General features: G+C 44.6%; 1 protein-coding gene across 1 annotated transcript; it reads left to right on the top strand.

The window, feature by feature from the left end:
• Nucleotides 1-5533: 5533 nt before the first annotated feature.
• Nucleotides 5534-18637, top strand: LOC310798940 (histone-binding protein RBBP7-like; the record flags this gene model as incomplete). Its single annotated transcript, XM_083661495.1, has 12 exons — nucleotides 5534-5616; nucleotides 5803-5895; nucleotides 6998-7143; nucleotides 9269-9442; nucleotides 11810-11925; nucleotides 12226-12386; nucleotides 12567-12693; nucleotides 12990-13067; nucleotides 13625-13701; nucleotides 15470-15527; nucleotides 17011-17121; nucleotides 18569-18637. 12 exons carry the CDS (start codon nucleotides 5534-5536, stop codon nucleotides 18635-18637), a joined length of 1293 nt encoding a protein of 430 aa, XP_083517621.1.
• Between the last annotated feature and the right edge of the window lie 897 nt (nucleotides 18638-19534).

Here is a 19534-nt window from a genome sequence, read left to right as displayed (position 1 = left end):
CCTCTCCTCTACCCCTCTCCTCTCCTCTCTCCCCCTCTCCTCTCCTCTCCTCTACCCCTCTCCTCTCCCCTCCTCTCCTCTCCTCCCCTCTCTCCCCCTCTCCCAGGGTCGTAGGCAGAAATTAAATTATGGGTGGGCCTGGATAAAATTGGCTGGGCCTGGATAAAATTGGTGGGGCAATTGCATGACGAAATTTTGTGCGCAAAGCGTGCAAAATTCCTAGATGTCATGAAGTTGTCATGCATTAGACTCTGGAGATGATGTACCCTGTGTTTTTAAGCTACAAAACCATTAGCTAGCAAGGCAGCAGCAAGTTTGCCTCTAGAAAACAACCAATAAAAAAAAAAAAAAAAAAAAAAAAAATTGGGGGTGCCAGGGCAAGAAGTGGGTGGGCCTGTGCCTACCCAGGCCCCCCCGTAGATATGCCCCTGCCCTCTTCTCTTCTCTCCCCCTCTCCTCTCCCCCTCTCCCCCTCTTCTCTCCCCCTCTCCTCTCCCCCTCTCCTCTCCTCTCCTCTCCTCACCTCACCTCACCTCACCTCCTCTCCCCCTCCTCTCCAGCTCTCTAGTGGCCTCTAGGGTCCAGACTGTCGACCCAGCGTTCAGCACTCGCCTTTTATAGCCATGGCCTAACGATTCAGCGCAGCGCAGGGCAACGCGATGTACTGCCATGTAGTTGTCATGCATTAGACTCTGGAGATGATGTACCCTGCGTTTTTAAGCTACAAAACCATTAGCTAGCAAGGCAGCAGCAAGTTTGCCACTAGAAAACAACCAATTAAAAAAAAAAAAAAAAAAAAAAAATTGGGTGTGCCAGGGCAAGAAGTGGGTGGGCCTGTGCCTACCCAGGCCCCCCCGTAGATACGCCCCTGCCCTCTTCTCTTCTCTCCCCCTCTCCTCTCCTCTCCCCCTCTCCCCCTCTCCTCTCCTCTTCTCTCCCCCTCTCCTCTCCTCTCCTGGGCATCCCAGGCCTGGAGCCCCCCTGTCGGGCACCAGAGACCCAGGCCAGCCCCCTACCTCCACACTGCCTCTGCCCAGGCCTGGAGCCCCCCTGTCGGGCACCAGAGACCCAGGCAGCTCCTCAGAGCCGAGAACCAGAGGGGTGCGTGATGCACTGCTGCCTCACCTCTCCTCTCCTCTCTCCCCTCCTCTCCAGCTCTCTAGTGGCCTCTAGGGTCCAGACTGACGACTCAGCGCTAAGCACTGCCTTTTATAGCCAGGGCCAAATATTTGAATTTGAATTACCGGATGGACCATATATGGACTTCCTCCCCCCGCTTCCTCCCCCCGCTGTTACTGCACGTAAAGTTTAAACAGTCTAACGGCTGGCCACATCTACGCGTCGTTTGACGCGTGCTGACGCTGCTGCCTGTGGTGTTTATTGTGTTTGTAGGTCTGACGTAGCTCATGCGAGGGGCATGCTGGGAGTCAGAGCTCGATTGGGATAGAGAAGCTAGCCAGTGAAAACACTCAGGTAACGCATTATTAATTTGTGTCATTTTGCTTAAATGTCATTGTATCGTGATAATTTCGCATGTTTAGTATGGTATCTGACACGCCTTCGCCAGTCTAACGGAGCTGTTTACTAACGTACATGTGGTATTTGGCGAAGTAAAGTTTATTGCCAGTGTTAGCCAGCACGATTAGCCACCAGCTACCTAGCTGCTGCTACAGCGTTACGGTTAGCATTGCTAACAGCAGCAAACTAGTGTTGGCTAACGTTAGCACTGCGTACAACAGCTAACGTCAACCAACCAGCCTACCCTTATAGGTAACGTTCATATTCAAATGTCATATTCTCTGCTAGGGAGTTCAGCTGGTGTTTTCCTGCACGAGTCAACTGCGCACACACACAGGGGCTAACGTTACATCAACAGATGTGCTTGCTAGTTAGCTTAGCTACACAGGTAACTTATAGCGACGTGAGTGTAACGTTAAGGTTACAAGTCATAAAACCTGGTGTTATTATCTAACCGTTATATATATATATATTGGTACAGGGAAGTTAGTCTAACTGACGCAGTAACGTAGCTATTATTCTAGTTGGGTTTCAGCAAGCAGCAACTTGCGAACAAGGTTAGTTAGCTTATCATTAACTTCCGCCCTGCCTGTCGCTTGTCTGTCACAGTCAGTCCCACGAACTTTTACATTGTGTAACTTAATTTCTAGCGATCAACCCGTTGGGAGGGCTTAATTAATGCTAGTCGGCTTTAGTGCTGAGCTTTAACCTGAAATGCTGAAAAGGAGCTAATGATTTGAAGTAACGCTAGCTATTTGTAGAAGTTAACTTGCAGGCCTGAGACTGCTGTCAAGATATGCTCAAGTCAAGACAAGTCGTCCCCTGAGTATATTTTGGACGTTCATGTGCTTACAGTTTGATTTGGGTATCCTAGCGTATATCTTGCTTAAAGGCTAACCTAAAGCTCCATCTCCAAAATTGAACCCTGTCAGGGTATGTTGTGAACTTGCAGTGCTGACATTTTTAGCCCCATGTGGCGTAGTCACCATCTACCTTATGTCGCATTATAGTTCATATTCTGTTTATTATTGCTTTGTCCTATTATAGTCAATTTGTTCCTGCAACAATGCAATTTCCCCTCAGGGATCATTAACTGCTCAGTTTAGCTAGTCCTCATTTTTTCTCTCTCTCCTAAACAATCAGCCAGCGCCATCAATCTAGTGATTTTTTTATTTTATTAAAAAAAAGAAAAGAAAATCATCCAGGATCGAACCACTCAAGTGTTTTTAGTTTAATATAAAATTTGATTGAAGTGGGCACTGGCCCAGCATAATAATAAAGACTGGCCTAATCATAATAAAAGCACATGATAAAGAATTATCCTTGAACATGTGGCTGTTAAATGAAGTGATGCGTTTCCTGCAGCAGTTTGACTGTAAAATAAGGCCCAGGTTGAAAATAACCAGAATGATCCTGAACAGCAAATGTAAAAACGTTCATGAAGTGGAAAATAGGTGAAATCACTCTTCTATGTTATCACTCAGCCATTTCCCAATGTTTTCCTGCTGATACAGGGGAGAGAAAAGGCTCACCATGCAATGCACTCAGCAGTCTTCTAACTTCAATGAAAAATGTCTGCCGATGCCAAGGTTTTCTGATTGGTTCATAAAAAAAAAGATCCGAAAGGTAACTTAATTTCTCTGATGGTCTTGTCTCAGGGAAAGAGGTTCTTCTGCTGATGCAGGCCTTGAACTCCCTGGCCACTCCTGAGAAGAAACTGGCTGCCTTGTGCAAGAATTATGCGGACCTGGTAAGCTCCGGGACGGTCAGTCACTCTTCAAATATTTCCATTTCAGTTAGACTTGAATGCTAGGGCCAGAGTTAACAGACAAAATTACTTAAAGCTAAACTTGGGACTTGTCCCAAAAATGCTTAAAGGAGAACTTCACCGAAAAACAACACTGATTTGTTTTGCGTTCATGCTCTCACAGTGTGAGATCACTGCTTACAGTTTTTGGATATGTGTGTGTGTGAGACTCCCACGCACACACACACATATCCGAAAACTGTAAATAGTTTTGCAGGCATCCATTCAGTTTGACAGTTATTGAGAGTTGATTTGAGGTAAGTTGTGGTTGTGGACCAGTTCAGTCATTTGTGCATGAATAACATCACTGGTCCACAACTGAACTCAAATCAACTCTCCGTGACTGTCAAACTAAATGAATGCCTGCAAAACTGTTGACAGTTTATGTGAGATCACGTGCAAAATAAATCAGCATTGTTTTTCGGTGAAGACCTTTAAAGGGACAGCTCACCCTAAAATCCAAAATACATAATATTTCCTCTCACCTGTAGTGCTATTTATCCATCTATATCATTTTGGGATAATTGCTGAGTTTTGGAGATATCGGTCGCAGAGATGTCTGCCTTCTCTTGAATACAATGGAAATGGATGGCACTCGGCTTGTTGTGCTCGAAGCACCAAAAAAATTAATTTGAAAAACTCAACAGCATTGTCTCTTCCCAGAAATCATGACCTGGTTACTCAATATAATGCACAGAGTTTGTTGTGAGCAGTTTCGTGTAGGAACTATTTTCTTTTGCAGTCTCATGTAGGAACTAGCTAGCAGTCAAAAGAAAATAGTTCCTCCATGAAACTGTTCATAACAAGGTCTGTGGATTATCTTGAGTTAACAGGGTCATGATTTCTGGAAAGGGACATTGCTGTTGAGTTTATCAAATGTATTTCTTTGAGCACCACAAGCCGAGTGCCATCCAGTTCCATTGTATTGGAGAGAAGGCAGAAACTCTGCGGCCGATATCTCCAAAACTCACAACTAACACAAAACGATATAGATGGATAAATAGCACTACGGGTGAGAGGGAATATATGTACTTAGGATTTTAGGGTGAGCTGTTCCTTTAAGCTTAAAGCAGTTTTGGGACAATTGCGGAAGTCATTTGTGTATCATTTCACATATTTGGTATCGGTATAAAAAACGTAGCAATAACCAGTTTTAGTCATGTCAACGTTTTAATTGTGTGTGTGTGTGTGTGTGTGTGTGTGTGTGTGTGTGTGTGTGTGTGTGTGTGTGTGTGTTTGCAGTTGGAGGAGAGCCGCTGCATGCAGAAGCGTCTGAAGGCGCTGCAGAAGAAGCAGTCTCAGATCGTGAAGGAGAAGCTCCACCTGCAGGGCGAGCACAGCAAGGCCATCCTGGCTCGCAGCAAGCTGGAGAGCCTGTGCAGGGAGCTGCAGAGACACAACAAGACACTGAAGGTCCGCACCAACCACACATTTAACATTCTATTTTCTATTCCATGTTGTGCAAAATATCATCTTTATTATCACATGTCGTACATTACATTGATATAAGTGGAACCATGAACATAGTGGTGTCTCGAGCATCTGTTACCGGTTTGTTCCTGACCTATCTAGATTGGTACAACATGAGTATTTTCTCCTCATTCACCATATTCACCCAGCATACTCCCACCCAGAGTCGACTAAATGGTCACAAAATATTGCCAAACCACGCTGGTTTTACGAGATCTAATCTCTGCCCATCACTTTACACCACACTGGATTGTTTACATCCCGGCAGTAGCAGGGAAGGGTCTACAGGGGGTGGCTGCTTAACATTTTAGACGCAACCGTTAGAAGAACACATTATTCATTTAAAAAATTTGTTTGACCGTGACTAGTATTTCTGGTGCCGACGACTAGCGAGGTAGCGGCCATTTAAAGCGACTAGTCGCGCACATCCCTAGTGTTGAAATGGCACAAATCCCTCTCCTAACCTGCCTCGCTCACCTGCCCCTGCGCTCTGGTGGCAGGAGGAGAACGCGCAGCGCTCCAGGGAGTACGAGGACCAGCGCAAGGAGGCCATGCTGCACTTCCAGACCACCTTTCCAGACCACCAGCCGACAAGCTGAAGAAGCTCATCGAGCAGTACGAGCTCCGCGAGGAGGTAAACTCACCCTTTTATTCAATTATTGTGCTTCCAGGAAAAATTAGAGAAATTATTCCCAGGATTAGTGTCTTATTCCTGCAATCGCACAGATAAACGTTCCCATGCGCTCCACCACCAGCGCTCACCGCCACTCCGCCATAGTCTCTACAAGCACTGACCATCCGGGGATTTCCCCCGTCTCCAGGTAAAAGCCTCCAGCTAATCACCGCTAAACACAGCCCCCGAATTCCAAGGCGTGCCAATCACTCTCCACGGGAAACGTGAATTTGACTGACATGTTACGCGACCCGAAGTTGAAATATCAGAATGAGACAGCCTATGAGATTGTCCAGTGTTCCTTTATGTCTGACTGTATTTTCATATATCTCAGCTCTCTCTGTACATGGACAAGTTTGAGGAGTTCCAGAGCACTCTGGCTAAAAGCAACGAGGTCTTCACCACCTTCAGACAAGAGATGGAGAAGGTGAGGGACAATCGGGACTCGGATATTATAGATGCTTCTCTGTTTCAGAGTTGTGCACTTGCCAGCATGAGGCAGAATGTTTCTGATTAATTTCAAAAGGTTTGAAGACACTTTGGAGAAAAAAAAATAGCTTTTCTACTAGAGGACTGGGTTCAACTGAAATCACCTTCTCCTATGTGTGTCAATCACATCAGCAGCGTTACCAAATGAATACAGTAACACATTTCATCAAACCAAAACCTAGTCCTTTTAGACCATAGCACATACAATCCTATAGCTTATTTGATTATTGGCCTTTTATCATTACCAAGGTCATGTCGTGGTACTCTGCAGGCCGGATATGACCAGCAGAATATTATACTTCTGGTCATGTCGTGGTACTCTGCAGGCCGGATATGACCAGCAGAATATTATACTTCTGCTCATGTTGTGGTACTCTGCAGGCCGGGTATGACCAGCAGAATATTATACTTCTGGTCATGTCATAGTACTCTGCAGGCCGGATATGACCAGCAGAATATTATACTTCTGGTCATGTTGTGGTACTCTGCAGGCCGGATATGACCAGCAGAATATTATACTTCTGGTCATGTTGTGGTACTCTGCAGGCGGATATGACCAGCAGAATATTATACTTCTGCTCATGTTGTGGTACTCTGCAGGCCGGGTATGACCAGCAGAATATTATACTTCTGCTCATGTTGTGGTACTCTGCAGGCCGGGTATGACCAGCAGAATATTATACTTCTGCTCATGTTGTGGTACTCTGCAGGCCGGGTATGACCAGCAGAATATTATACTTCTGCTCATGTTGTGGTACTCTGCAGGCCGGATATGACCAGCAGAATATTATACTTCTGCTCATGTTGTGGTACTCTGCAGGCCGGGTATGACCAGCAGAATATTATACTTCTGGTCATGTCATAGTACTCTGCAGGCCGGGTATGACCAGCAGAATATTATACTCCTGGTCATGTCATAGTACTCTGCAGGCCGGATATGACCAGCAGAATATTATACTCCTGGTCATGTCATAGTACTCTGCAGGCCGGATATGACCAGCAGAATATTATACTTCTGCTCATGTTGTGGTACTCTGCAGGCCGGAGGGGAAGGACTATGCGGTCCACAGGCTGGTTCTGGGGACCCACACATCAGATGAGCAGAACCACCTTGTCATCGCCAGCGTCCAGGTGCCAAATGATGATTCCCAGTTTGATGCCTCACACTACGACAGCGAGAAAGGAGGTAAATACGGCGGGAGTTGTCTGCAAGCTTAAATCTTATTAAAAAAAAAAAAAAAAAATCACATCCAGGTGTTAAAGTAAGTGGTGCAGGTTTGTGCAGGTTGAACCCTATAATCCTTCCCCCTCCCCCCTCTCTGGCAATGTGTGTCTGCATGCATGTGTATAGGCGCTGACACTGCGCAGCCTCCACTTGGAGCCTTGCCGCGGACTAGCGGCGACAGCGAGACTGTGCATACTCGAATGTAACTCGGGGCGTTTGGCTGCGGTACACGTCCAAAACACTAGGTGGCTTGTGGTACACTAAGTCCATTACATATGACGTTATCATGTCATTTACCAAGAACTTGCATGTCGGTGGGGGGACATTTTATTGTCCCTCCATTTCAATACTCAATTCCGGTGAGCCTGCAGAAGGCTTTGCTAGATGAGGGACAAGCACTGTTAAATGAGGAAATGGCATTTCCTCATTCCTCACAACAACTACGTCAGCGGATATGTGTGCTGCCCAAGCGAACGGCCAATCGCAGCTCTCGTGCTGGTCACGCGACGTCCGCGTTGACGCCGCGGAGTCACATTTTCGAGGAGCTGCACGCCCCCCCCTCCGCCGAGCTGCGCCGATAGGACGGCCAGCTGCGGCGACCCGTCGGCGCTGGCGATTTCGCGTAAGCATAAAACCCGTTTTAGTGTGTGCGTGCGTGTTTCACCGACCCACTGTGCTTCCTTGTCCTTTTACAATATTGATGCTGTCAAGTTGAAACCGTCTATAAGACCATCACAGAAATGTCAGGTTTCAAGCTTAGTTTAGTTAGGTCAGGGGATTAGGTTTTTGTTGCTTTATAAATCAGGCTCATCCTGTAAAAACTAACCTGCCTCCAATAAAGCAATAACATAAGAGCTCTATAGGGCTTCAAGATTGATCTGTCTATCTCACATCAAGACACTCGATTATTCAAATTATTAAAGTTGGTTAGTGGTTTGGGTTTCCCTCTGGTGCCATTCTGTTAGATTTAGCCAGAAACCATATTTCCTACACGCAGCGATTCCCAAACCGCGGGCCGCCGTGGACGGTGGAGGTACTGCAGGTGGGCCGCGAGTTTGTCAACACTGCCGATAAGCCGTTTTTTCCCTCCCGGAAAAACGTCTTTTTAATAAATTTTCCATTCACAACAACGCCAGTTCCCCTCAAGCGAGGAGGGACCGCCCTCTCTCTCTCTCTCTCTCCCCCCCCCCCCCCCCACCCTCTTTGACTGTCTCCCTCTTTGACTACTTTTCAAGTGTGATTCTTGTCGCTCTCCATTCTTCCTGGGTGCTGAAACTGTCTTATTCTGTCTCCCAGCAGGTATGTTGATGGGTGCCGTACTGTGTGCAGGGCTGCTGAAGGCTCCCTGCTGCTCTGGTGTGATGATAGAGGTAGTCTGTGTTTGTGAGTGTGAATAGATGTTGAGCCATTTGAAGGTACAGTTGAAGTCTAAACCTCCGTGCATACTGCTGCATACAGAAGCCAACGTAGCAGCATTACAGATGGCAGAAGAACAATGTTTTGAGAAGATGTTTAATACTTCTATTTTATTTGATCCATAAAATATGTCTACTATTAAAGGAACACTCCGTCCATTTTCAACCAGCTTTGTATCATTAGAACATCAGTAGTATATCAGAAAACTGTAAACGGTTTTGAAGTCTGTCATTTAATTTGACAGTTATTGAGTGTTAAAGTGTGGACCAGTGACATCACTGGTCCACACTAACTCAAATTAATAACTCATTAACTCAAACCAACTCTCAATAACTGTCAAACTATTCATCATTCATCTAGTTTGACAGTTATTGAGAGTTGATTTGAGTTAATGAGTTATTAATTTGAGTTAGTGTTGACCAGTGATGTCACTGGTCCACACTTTAACACTCAATAACTGTTAAATTAAATGACAGACTTCAAAACCGTTTACAGTTTTCTGATAAACTACTGATGTTCTAATGATACAAAGCTGGTTGAAAATGGGCGGAGTGTTCCTTTAAGTTTTGATAAGAAATCATGTCCCCAATTGAATTCTCCAAATACAAGGCATAAAGGTTTTAACCCCATCAAGTGATGTACTAGTATTTTCTTTGTATTTTCTCTGTAGAATTTGGCGGATTTGGTTCAGTCAGTGGAAAAATAGAGATTGAGATCAAGATCAACCATGAGGGAGAGGTGAACCGAGCCCGCTACATGCCCCAGAATCCCTGCATCATCGCCACCAAGACCCCAACCTCCGACGTGCTGGTCTTTGACTACACCAAGCACCCCTCCAAACCAGGTTGGCCTGCTGTTCTACACCCACCATAATGGATGCTAGGGCCAAAATGTATCTGCAGTCGTTAGATCCTTGAAAGGATGCGCCTTACCTCCTGGTGGTTTTTTTAGTGGCGCTAAACCAACTAATAAACTCACTGGATGAGTGCCAACTCCCTGCAACTAAACGGCAGTAAAACCGAGGCCATCCTCATTGGGACCCCTCTGCAAATACAAAAGGCTGCCATCACCCACATCACCATCTGTGGCCAGTCCATCCCCCTTTCCTCACTCATAACTAGCCTTGGTGTCACACTGGATTCATCACTATCTCTGGACGCACACATCAAATCCATCTGTCAAACCTCCTTTTTCCATCTGAAGAACATCTCCAAACTACGCCCCTCACTAAGCAAACCTGATGCAGAAAAACTGGTTCATTCCTTCATTAACTCCCGCTTAGACTACTGCAACTCCCTATTCGCTGGCCTTCCCTCCAAAACCATCCAGAGACTTCAATATGTCCAAAACTGTGCCGCCCGGATTCTTACAAAAACACGTCAGAGCACACAAGTCAGAGCACATCACCCCGGTTCTGCACTCCCTTCACTGGCTCCCAGTTAACCACCGCATCACCTACAAACTTCTCCTGTTAACATACAAGGCCATCCATCACACTGCTCCAACCTACCTCCAAGATCTAGTTACCCCTCAATCCTCACTCCGGACACTCCGATCATGCAGCTCCAACCTCCTTTCTGTCCCTAGGACCAAACTTACAAGCATGGGTGACCGTGCCTTCTCCTCACTGGGCCCCCGGCTGTGGAATCAGCTCCCAGGACCACTCAGGACTACAGACTCGTTTGACGTTTTTAAATCAAAACTCAAAACCCACTTATTTATTTTAGCTTTCCCCTAGGGTCCTCCCTCTCCATTTACACGTGTTATATTTTTATGTCTTTATCCTTTTATCTTTTTATTCTTTTAGTAGCTGTTGCTTTATATTTATTTTTTATATATTTTTATTTTTCCCTGTTTGATTGCTTGATTGTTTTTATCATGCATCTGTAAAGCACCTTGTGAAGTCCTTGGATTTTAAAGCGTGCTATATAAATTGAATTTATTATTATTATTATTAATAGTTTGAAGCATAAAGTACCGAAGGCACAAGGTAGCACTCGCAAAACTTCAGGACAAAGGAAATCTCAATTTCACCAATTTATTTGGCCATGGTCAATAAAAAAGCGTGCCAACGTTTAGGCCTCTTGGCCTTCATCAGGGCAGGGTACTTTATGCTTCAAAATGTATCTGCAGTCGTCAGTGGTTTCATGCACAACAAAGCAGAACTTGTTGTCATGGACTTTGATAGGGGCTGCATCCATCATCATCATACCACCACCATCATCATCATCATAGAGAGAGGCGTGTCTGGGAACGCCCACAAAACGGCTGGCGCGCGAGTGGGGTAAAACCGCCGATATATATCATAGGCTGACTCACCAAAAGATGGTGCTGCGGCTCTAAACTACATGTTTGGGGGTTCTAGAGTAGAACACAAGACGTCTGCTCAGATGTGCGTTTACTGCGGTGGTTAAATGCCCGATTGTGTCTGCCTGGGCTGGGCTATCAGCTAAATTCTAACTTTGCTGAATGGATAGAACGGGGGAATTTACCCCACCCTGACCCTGTCCCCAGCAAGGCGGAGCCAGCTAACCCAGCGTATATCGTGGGCATTCCTAGAGACTGTATGGGTGTTCCCAGACATGCGGACTGTCTCTATAACTAAAAGAAACTGGGCTCTGCGATTTCTGTCCCGGAAGTGATGTCACTCAACTAGAGCTGCCGAAAATAATCGATTCAGAGATGCATCGCGATGCGGACGTGCACGATTCTGCATCGATTAACAAATATCAAAAATCGATTATAAAAAAAAAAAAAATTATAATCAAATAAAATAGAATGTAAGTACATGCAGTTGTTTATTTTAATTATGGATCATAATACAATGCAATTCCAAATGCACTTTTATTTTAAAAGTAGCCACACAGTGAGAAAAAAGAAAGCGAGAAAAAATAAATCATGTATTGCGGAAAAAGTGATGCATCGATTTAAGATGCATCGCGATGCATCGTTTAATCGAATCGAATCGTAGACTTGTATAATCGTATCGAATCGTGAGATCAGTGAAGATGCACAGCTCTACACTCAACTGGAAGTGATGTCACTTTTTTTTTTTTTTTTTTTGGAAGTGATGTCACTTGCTGATGTTGTCATAGGCATTGTCACATCATCAGTGATGTCATAAGAGCGTGACATGGTGCTGCTCTGTATGTCACTTTGTGTTGAATAGAACACACACAGAGGTGAATTGAGTGTGTGGTATGTCCTTCAGATCCCAGTGGAGAGTGTAGTCCTGACCTGCGGCTTCGAGGCCACCAGAAGGAAGGCTACGGCCTCTCCTGGAACCCCAACCTCAGCGGCAACCTGCTCAGCGCCTCCGATGACCATGTGAGTGACTGGCTAACTCTCACCAGAGGATTAAAATAAAAATCTGTATGTTACCTCTAGATTAACTAAATCAGCCACAATTATCTCTAGATTAACTAAATCTGCCACAGCACATAGCATGAGAATTTGGTCGGGCAACAGCATATATCAATCGACCAACCGACCAGAAGGTGTCAGCACCTAGCTATGACGATCAAATATAAGTGTTGTAGTGTGCTCCCAGCTGAAGACAGACCAAGGCAGTGGGAAAAGAACTGATACCGACTCTGACCTCGTCTTGTCCGTTTCCTTCCTCTCCAGACCATCTGCCTGTGGGACATTGGTGCCGGGCCGAAGGAAGGGAAGATTGTGGACGCCAAGACCATCTTCACCGGCCACATGGCGGTGGTGGAGGACGTTTCCTGGCATTTGCTCCACGAGTCCCTGTTTGGCTCCGTGGCCGACGACCAGAAACTGATGATGTGAGTGGTGGCGGTTTCAAACCGCTATGCTTGCTCCTTAAGCCTTCAGTGAGACGTTTTCTGCTTCTGTGAATTGAGGACGACAAACTCAACTTAAAATCTGTCTGCCTCCTTTTTTCATTTTTCATCTTATTTCAAACACTTGCTGGCTCTGACTCCGTACCTTCTCGTTTCCACCAGATGGGACACTCGGTCGAACAACACGTCCAAGCCCAGCCACTCGGTGGCCGCTCACACGGCTGAGGTCAACTGTCTGAGCTTCAACCCCTACAGCGAGTTCATTCTCGCCACCGGTTCTGCCAACAAGGTAGAAAAGAGGAGGACAACATAACCTAGATTAGACAAACTTGACCACGATGTCGCACTGGTCACTGAAATTGATTATTTTACTAGAGATGGCCTTCTCAAGGCCTAATAGCAGTTTGAAGCAGTTGTATTTTCTGGAATTTGTTTAGAATTGTGCCTGGACTTGTGTCAATTGAAAATCACTCATGAGTAATTCTTTGCCAATAACAGACCAAAATGGTCTGATCATATTAAATGTCTGATCATATTAAATGTATCTCTCAAACGTTTGAATGTCAGTCTTTGTATTTCTCTCAGACTGTTGCATTGTGGGATCTCAGGAACCTCAAACTGAAGCTGCACTCCTTTGAGTCCCACAAAGACGAAATCTTCCAGGTAAGAATTTGCAGTACAACCAAGTGTTGTGCAAACATAACATAACATAACATAACGCACAAAAAGGGGTGTGTTTAGTTAACTTGTGGTCACTTGTTAGTCCAGCCAGCTTTCCACGGACAATCAAATCATCATCTGCGGCTCACCTGTGTATTTAAAAAGAAGTGGACATTAAACACATACATAACATTTAGATCAGCTGTAACACTGCACCCACTATTTGTAAAAAAAAAAAAAAAAAAAAAAAAAAAAAATCCCCAATTGTGATTGGATGGTGAAAGGCTGAACATCTGCCTCTGGGAGTGAAAAGCTCAGCCGTCCTTCAGCGACATCTAGAGGTGGCGACAGGCAACTGGATACTCTGCATCATTGTGAAACGTTCATATTTTTCTGAGCCACGGCCAGTTTTCAGTGATGCAGCAGGTTTTCCGCACCCAAAAAATCCATGATTTTGCACAAAGCTATGATGCACTGCTGCTGTGTGAGTCAACAACTGTGCCGTTTGTGTCAGAGTGGAGTTTTGAACTGCGGGCTCCCACTGTTTCCTACTTTATCAGGTACAATGGTCACCTCACAATGAGACCATCCTGGCTTCCAGTGGCACCGACCGACGCCTCAATGTCTGGGACCTCAGGTAAAACTACAAAGGAAGCTGTAAAGGATCTGGCTTTACGCATAATCAACCCACTCTGTATCATATATACTCTCTGTAATATAAGCACATGGGCAGTGTTTACCTTCTCTCTCCGTTTACCTCACGGAGAAAAATCCTCCTGCAGAAACTCCGCCCCCACCAGCTGCAAGTCATTAAGACTTTCAATGCAATTCTCCATGGCCATACTTAAAAAAATAATAATAATAACAGCCGTCCGCGGAGCAGATTCTGCCTCTCTGGCAGAACTTCCGCAGCTCCGTAAAACGCGTCGCAACGGGGCGCTTTGCCAGAGGAGGACATGGGAGATCTCTGTGAGGAAAACACAGAGAGACGGTAAACATCGCGCATGTGCTTATATTACCGAGATTATTATTGATACATAGTGGGTTGATTATCGGTAAAGCCATCCATTAAGGATGTTAATGATGAACTGTTAATCGATTAATTGCCGTTAAGACCGTCACAGATAAAAAAAATATTTTAACTGATTTGATTAACCGACAATGCGTTGTGTGCATCATTTCTGTGGTGGAACTCTCATAATGTAGTAGGCTGTTTAACTTTTATACCAGCAGCAGACGACATAACGTTACTTCACTCAAACTAGCGGTCACTGTATGATCTGGACTTGCATGTCACTGATGGGCCATGGAAACAGAAATGGTGAGGCAAGAAACGGGCAAAATGTTAAGTCCAGCGTGGGAGCGAACGGACACACACACACACACACACACACACACACACACACACACACAGAGAGCACTTCGGGGTGAGCTGAACTGGCGCGGTCGATTTGATACGTTCCCATTTCCAGCGGAGCGAGCAAGTTGTCAATTAGCCTAATTCAAGAAATAATGAACTAATGTCACGGAGCCAAATATGAAAGAACGTCATGAAGAAGAGAGTTGTTATTGTAGCGGACAGTGCAGGGGGTAAAATAAAGAACGTAGCCTACTATTTTGAGCTTGGTACACAGCAAGCAAGCGAGTATCCACTGTTAGCCAGGTCAGATAACGTTATCGTCGACAATGACGAGCACTTTCTTGTAAAACATACCTGGACTCCAACAAAGAAAGCTTCAGATAGTTTTCTCTCCTCCGAGCGCTCGAGCCACTTACATCTATAAGACCCGCAGATGTTAACGTAATTCCCTGGAATGCGAGACTTAACGAGCCAGTTACATGGCGTTGCATTCTTAGACATTGCCGTTTGCTTTTATTTGGTATGTTACATACAATTGGCCAAATTATTAGTTAATTCAGAGTTAGATGATATTGGAGCAGCGCAGCCATTTTATTTTTTATTTTTTTTTAGCTGGAAGTCGTCACACGACCACACAACCGGGTCAAATGGGCGTGGCTACATAAGGTGAATATTGCGATGCCGTTCTTAAATACAGCTCCTGCATCATCAATGTTGTAGCCTATCCGACGTGAGGTTGCAGTGCACGAGGCGAAAGTGAAACTCACCAAGGTGCTCACGTCTGATTGTTTAGAAGAAGCTGCTGATGTGCCGTGTGCAGCAGAGACAATAACTCTGAGGATTTGCTTTATTGTGGAAAATGACATGATGCAAATAAACATGGTGGACTGTGAGCGATTTCATTAGCTACTAAACTACATTGAGAACCAGGCTGTCTGGTCCCAGTTATGATTTAAAACTAGAAACATCACACTTCCTGCATATTCAAGGTGTCTATTCCCCCAAATGGACTCAGTTTCACATATTGCTGGATCTGCCTTTCCAGTAAAATCGGGGAGGAGCAGTCGGCCGAGGATGCTGAGGACGGCCCGCCGGAGCTGCAGGTGAGTACTGGCCAAGAGCCCAAATCAAGATTAGGGCTGGGTATTGGTTCAAATTTCAAGAATCGATTCGATTCCGATTCACAAGGTTCCGAATCGATTAATCCCGATTCGATTCGATTCCGATTCGATTAATTTCAATATCGATTTGCTTAGTAATGCTAAAACATGTTTTTTGAGCTGTAACCTGAATTACATGATTGTCCAGTTATGTAACACGGGGGTTCCCAACCTTTTTTGCTCGACCGGTTGTCAATTTGAATGGTTTTAGTTACACATATATTTACTCACCAGGTGGTGACAAACGTTAAATAACAGCCATTTCATCTGTCAATAAAGACACTTTCACAATTATGCACAGTGATTTGATTTCAGCCTATATAATTTCTAAAAGTAGATATTAATGATCAAACATTTCCATTTATGTAGCCTACAGTATTCATGTTTTTGTTTCAACTACAAACATAAATAAACGTCAACTTGAAACTATGTTTCAACTACCACACACAGCCTATAATATTATAGCCTATGTTTATTTTAAAAAATAATAATAATAAAAAAAAAATCGATCTCTGGACATATGAATCGATATCAAAGGATTAAAATAAAAATCGATTAAAAAATCTGAGAATCTATTTTTTTTTTAACCCAGCCCTAATCAAGATGTCAGCTGCCATCCACCCAGTTCCACACTCTCCTCTAGATCTTCCACCCTTATATCAGTGCGGAAGGTTTCAGCAGAGACGATGCATTATAGAGACGGTGCAACTTCCAGTCACTTCCTGTATCTGTCACGTGGGTTTCGCCACTGCCACGGCCCCCTTAGGAGACTTGCGGCAGGTCCTGACTATATTGGAGTCAATGGGAGAAGTAAACGTGATCTCAGATTATGACTGATTCTTTCTCCCCCATAATCATCAAAGTAAATATTGGGCCCATTTTCCACAACCACATATCTTCTGAACATTCGGACACTAAAATAGCATTTTTCAGATGCACAGATCAGGAGAAACTTAACTTTGTTGGAGGAGACCTGTCTCTGTCTCAGCAACACACACTCATGAGATTTGGCAACAGGAGCTTACGTTAGCAGGGAGCCATTAGCTAAAGCTACATGTGAAGTTCGCTGATGTAGTAGCCAAATCTGTTGGGAAATTTCTTTTTTTCAGCGAATATCTTAGTTACAACTAGATTGAGCTACAAAGGAGCAGTTGTGTGTTTACATGTGTGGAGCTTTGGGAACTCACAATCTCGAGCTCAAGTTAGCTTGCTAGGTCAGCACAACACTTTAAGTGGAGAGGTGACCACGCCCCTTTAGGAAACTATTGGCAGAGCATGGAATGAGGAATCTATAATCCATCATCTATGGTTTCAGCCACTAAACACTAGACTGCTGTCACAACTAAAAATCATTTCCTCGCCACATCTTGTTCACCCCTCCTCAGAATGGGCTCTAACTGTCTCTCATGCTCTTCCTCCCCATCAGTTCATCCATGGCGGCCACACAGCCAAGATCTCGGACTTCTCCTGGAACCCCAATGAACCCTGGGTCATCTGCTCAGTGTCCGAGGACAACATCATGCAAGTTTGGCAGATGGTGAGTACATGTGCTGTCTAATAGTCCACACTAGTCACGGTATTATGCAGAATACTTTATCATTCTGAAATTGTTCTCAATGATTGAACATATCAAGAGAACTGTTTAACACAGTGATACTCAACTGGCGGCCCGCAGGCGCCCCCTGTGTGGCCCGCAATGGAATTGCACAAAAAAAAAAAAGATACCCGCTGAATAAGTGTCCAAATGTTCATGTCATTCTGGTCAATACTCCACTTCTGTTATAGCATTTCAGTCTGGAATATGGAATGTCTTTCAATAATCTATAATTTAGCTGCTAAATTGTCAAATACCGCCGTCTGCTTGCTACCCAGGCACTTATGTATGTACTAACTTAACCTAACTAACTATCCGGTGTGCACAACATTGGCTGACACCCCAAAAACCTACAATCCGCTACAGAAAAATGTATATTGTTTGTTTATTAACTGGCCGCTGGCCTTCTATCATTTCACGAAAGTGGCCCCTGGGCAAAGCAAGTTGAGTATCCCTGGGAACAGAACACTAAAGCATACATGCACTAAAAGCATGTAATCAGAATAAGTGGTGACCCAAAAAAACAGATTTAATTTGAAGTTTGCAGATGTTGCTTATTCTGGACAAGGGTGCACAGATGTGTTTGATTTAAGTGTTTACATCATTATAAGCTGTTATTTTTCTCCATTTTCAAAGCTTTATACCAGCACTTTCATACCGAACAAAATGTCATTGCCTTGGCCAATCTATTTGGTTTGAGGTAATCACATCAAGAGGTTTTATTCTGTTTAGAATGGCATTACAATTGTTGAACCAAGCTTCTAATTCTGCGAAGCAAATAATGTTAGCAATTTTCATGTTGAGGTACTAGCTGCTAAGTTGTATTTTTTTTTTTTTTTTTTTTTTTTCATATTTAAAATTTTTATAGAACACAAACAAGACAAAACAGACAAACAGGCTCAGACACAGGGGAAAGAAAGGAAAAACAAAACAAAACAATATAATCAACATTACAAAGTGGTGCCGCCAGCCACCTAAGGTGCTTATGTTCCTGTAAACGATATACCTGGGATCTCACTCAAGGGATCTGTGGGAAGCCAGCCGGGTGAGTCACCCGTCACCCCTAGCCTCGTTGAGGTAGACCAAGAACGGGTCCCAGATAGTCACAAACTTTCTAAGTGTATTGGTTCTCAGGAACCTAAGTCTCTCCATGCGTATAACAGAGGTCATGTCCGTCAACCACAATTGGAAAGAGGGTGGACTGGAGAGGGAGATTTCCATTCCTTCAGAATTTGTTTTTTGGCAACAGTTGTGCTAAGTTGTATGTTTCATTGAGTTTTATTTACTTGCATGTACTCTTCTATCTCTCTCTCTCTCTCTCTCTCTCTTCCAAACATACTATAATTATTCTGATATGCATTGTGTACTTCCTTCTCTTCTGTTCCTCCAGGCGGAGAACATCTACAATGACGAGGAGCCAGACACCCCCGCATCAGAGCTGGAGGGCCAGGGATCGTAACCCACCTCTTACCCGCTGCAGGAGTCTCTATCCAGGCACGACCCCTCTTCCACCCCCCGGGCTGCACACCCAGCCCAGCCCATTCTGGTTCATCTTTACTCTAGTGCAAAATGACAGAGAGCCTCGATCCCCCGGCCCACTTTTTGAATAAACCGGAAAGGTACAAGCAGCACGGACGACACTCCACCTCATCAACAGAAAGATTGGATTCAGTTTTGCTTCCACCTTTCCATGGCCCAGGCTTCCAAAAGCACTTTTAGAATAGTTTTCCCATTGGTTTGCAACAGGACAGGGATTGGCCTTTTAGACCTACTTAGGTGGTAGCTTGAATCTCCCCATTTAGCCGCGTCACCTCCTCTTGAGACGCTACCAAACGGCTCCTTGAGTGCTGCCGCTCGGCCAATAGATCTTCCTTGGATTGCAGATCGTCCTCAGCCTTCCTCCACGAGGAGCAAAGACTTTCTACCTGGTTCTTTAAACCTTGGATTTCGTCACATTAGCAGGTTAATTTCATCTTTAGCTTGGATCTCTTCCTTCATGCTCCTCACCTCCTCCTGAGAGGCCAGCCACTTGTTGCTGCAGATGTTCTTTGTGATTAGCACTCTCCTGCTTGTGTCTGACGAGCATAGCTGCCTGAGACTGAACTTGTTCCTCTGCCTTTTTTCAGAGTCACTCATACTTTCTACTTGATTTTTTCGGTCCTTGGATCACTTGCTGTTGCAATTCTGAATTTTTGGAGCTCTCATTCTTCAGCGTGGCCAGCTGTTCCATTTGAACCTGAATCTCCTCGTTTCGCCTCTTCACCTCCTCTTGAGAGGTTAGTATCTGTTCTTCGAGTGGCTCCCTTTGTAGATGACCCTCTCGTTGGCTTGTAGCCAGTAGGCCTTTGCTCAACTT

This window comes from Poromitra crassiceps (genome assembly GCF_964638095.1).
Source record: "Poromitra crassiceps genome assembly, chromosome: 26".
NCBI classification, from domain to species: domain Eukaryota; kingdom Metazoa; phylum Chordata; class Actinopteri; order Beryciformes; family Melamphaidae; genus Poromitra; species Poromitra crassiceps.
This window is presented reverse-complemented; position numbering and strand designations above follow the sequence as displayed.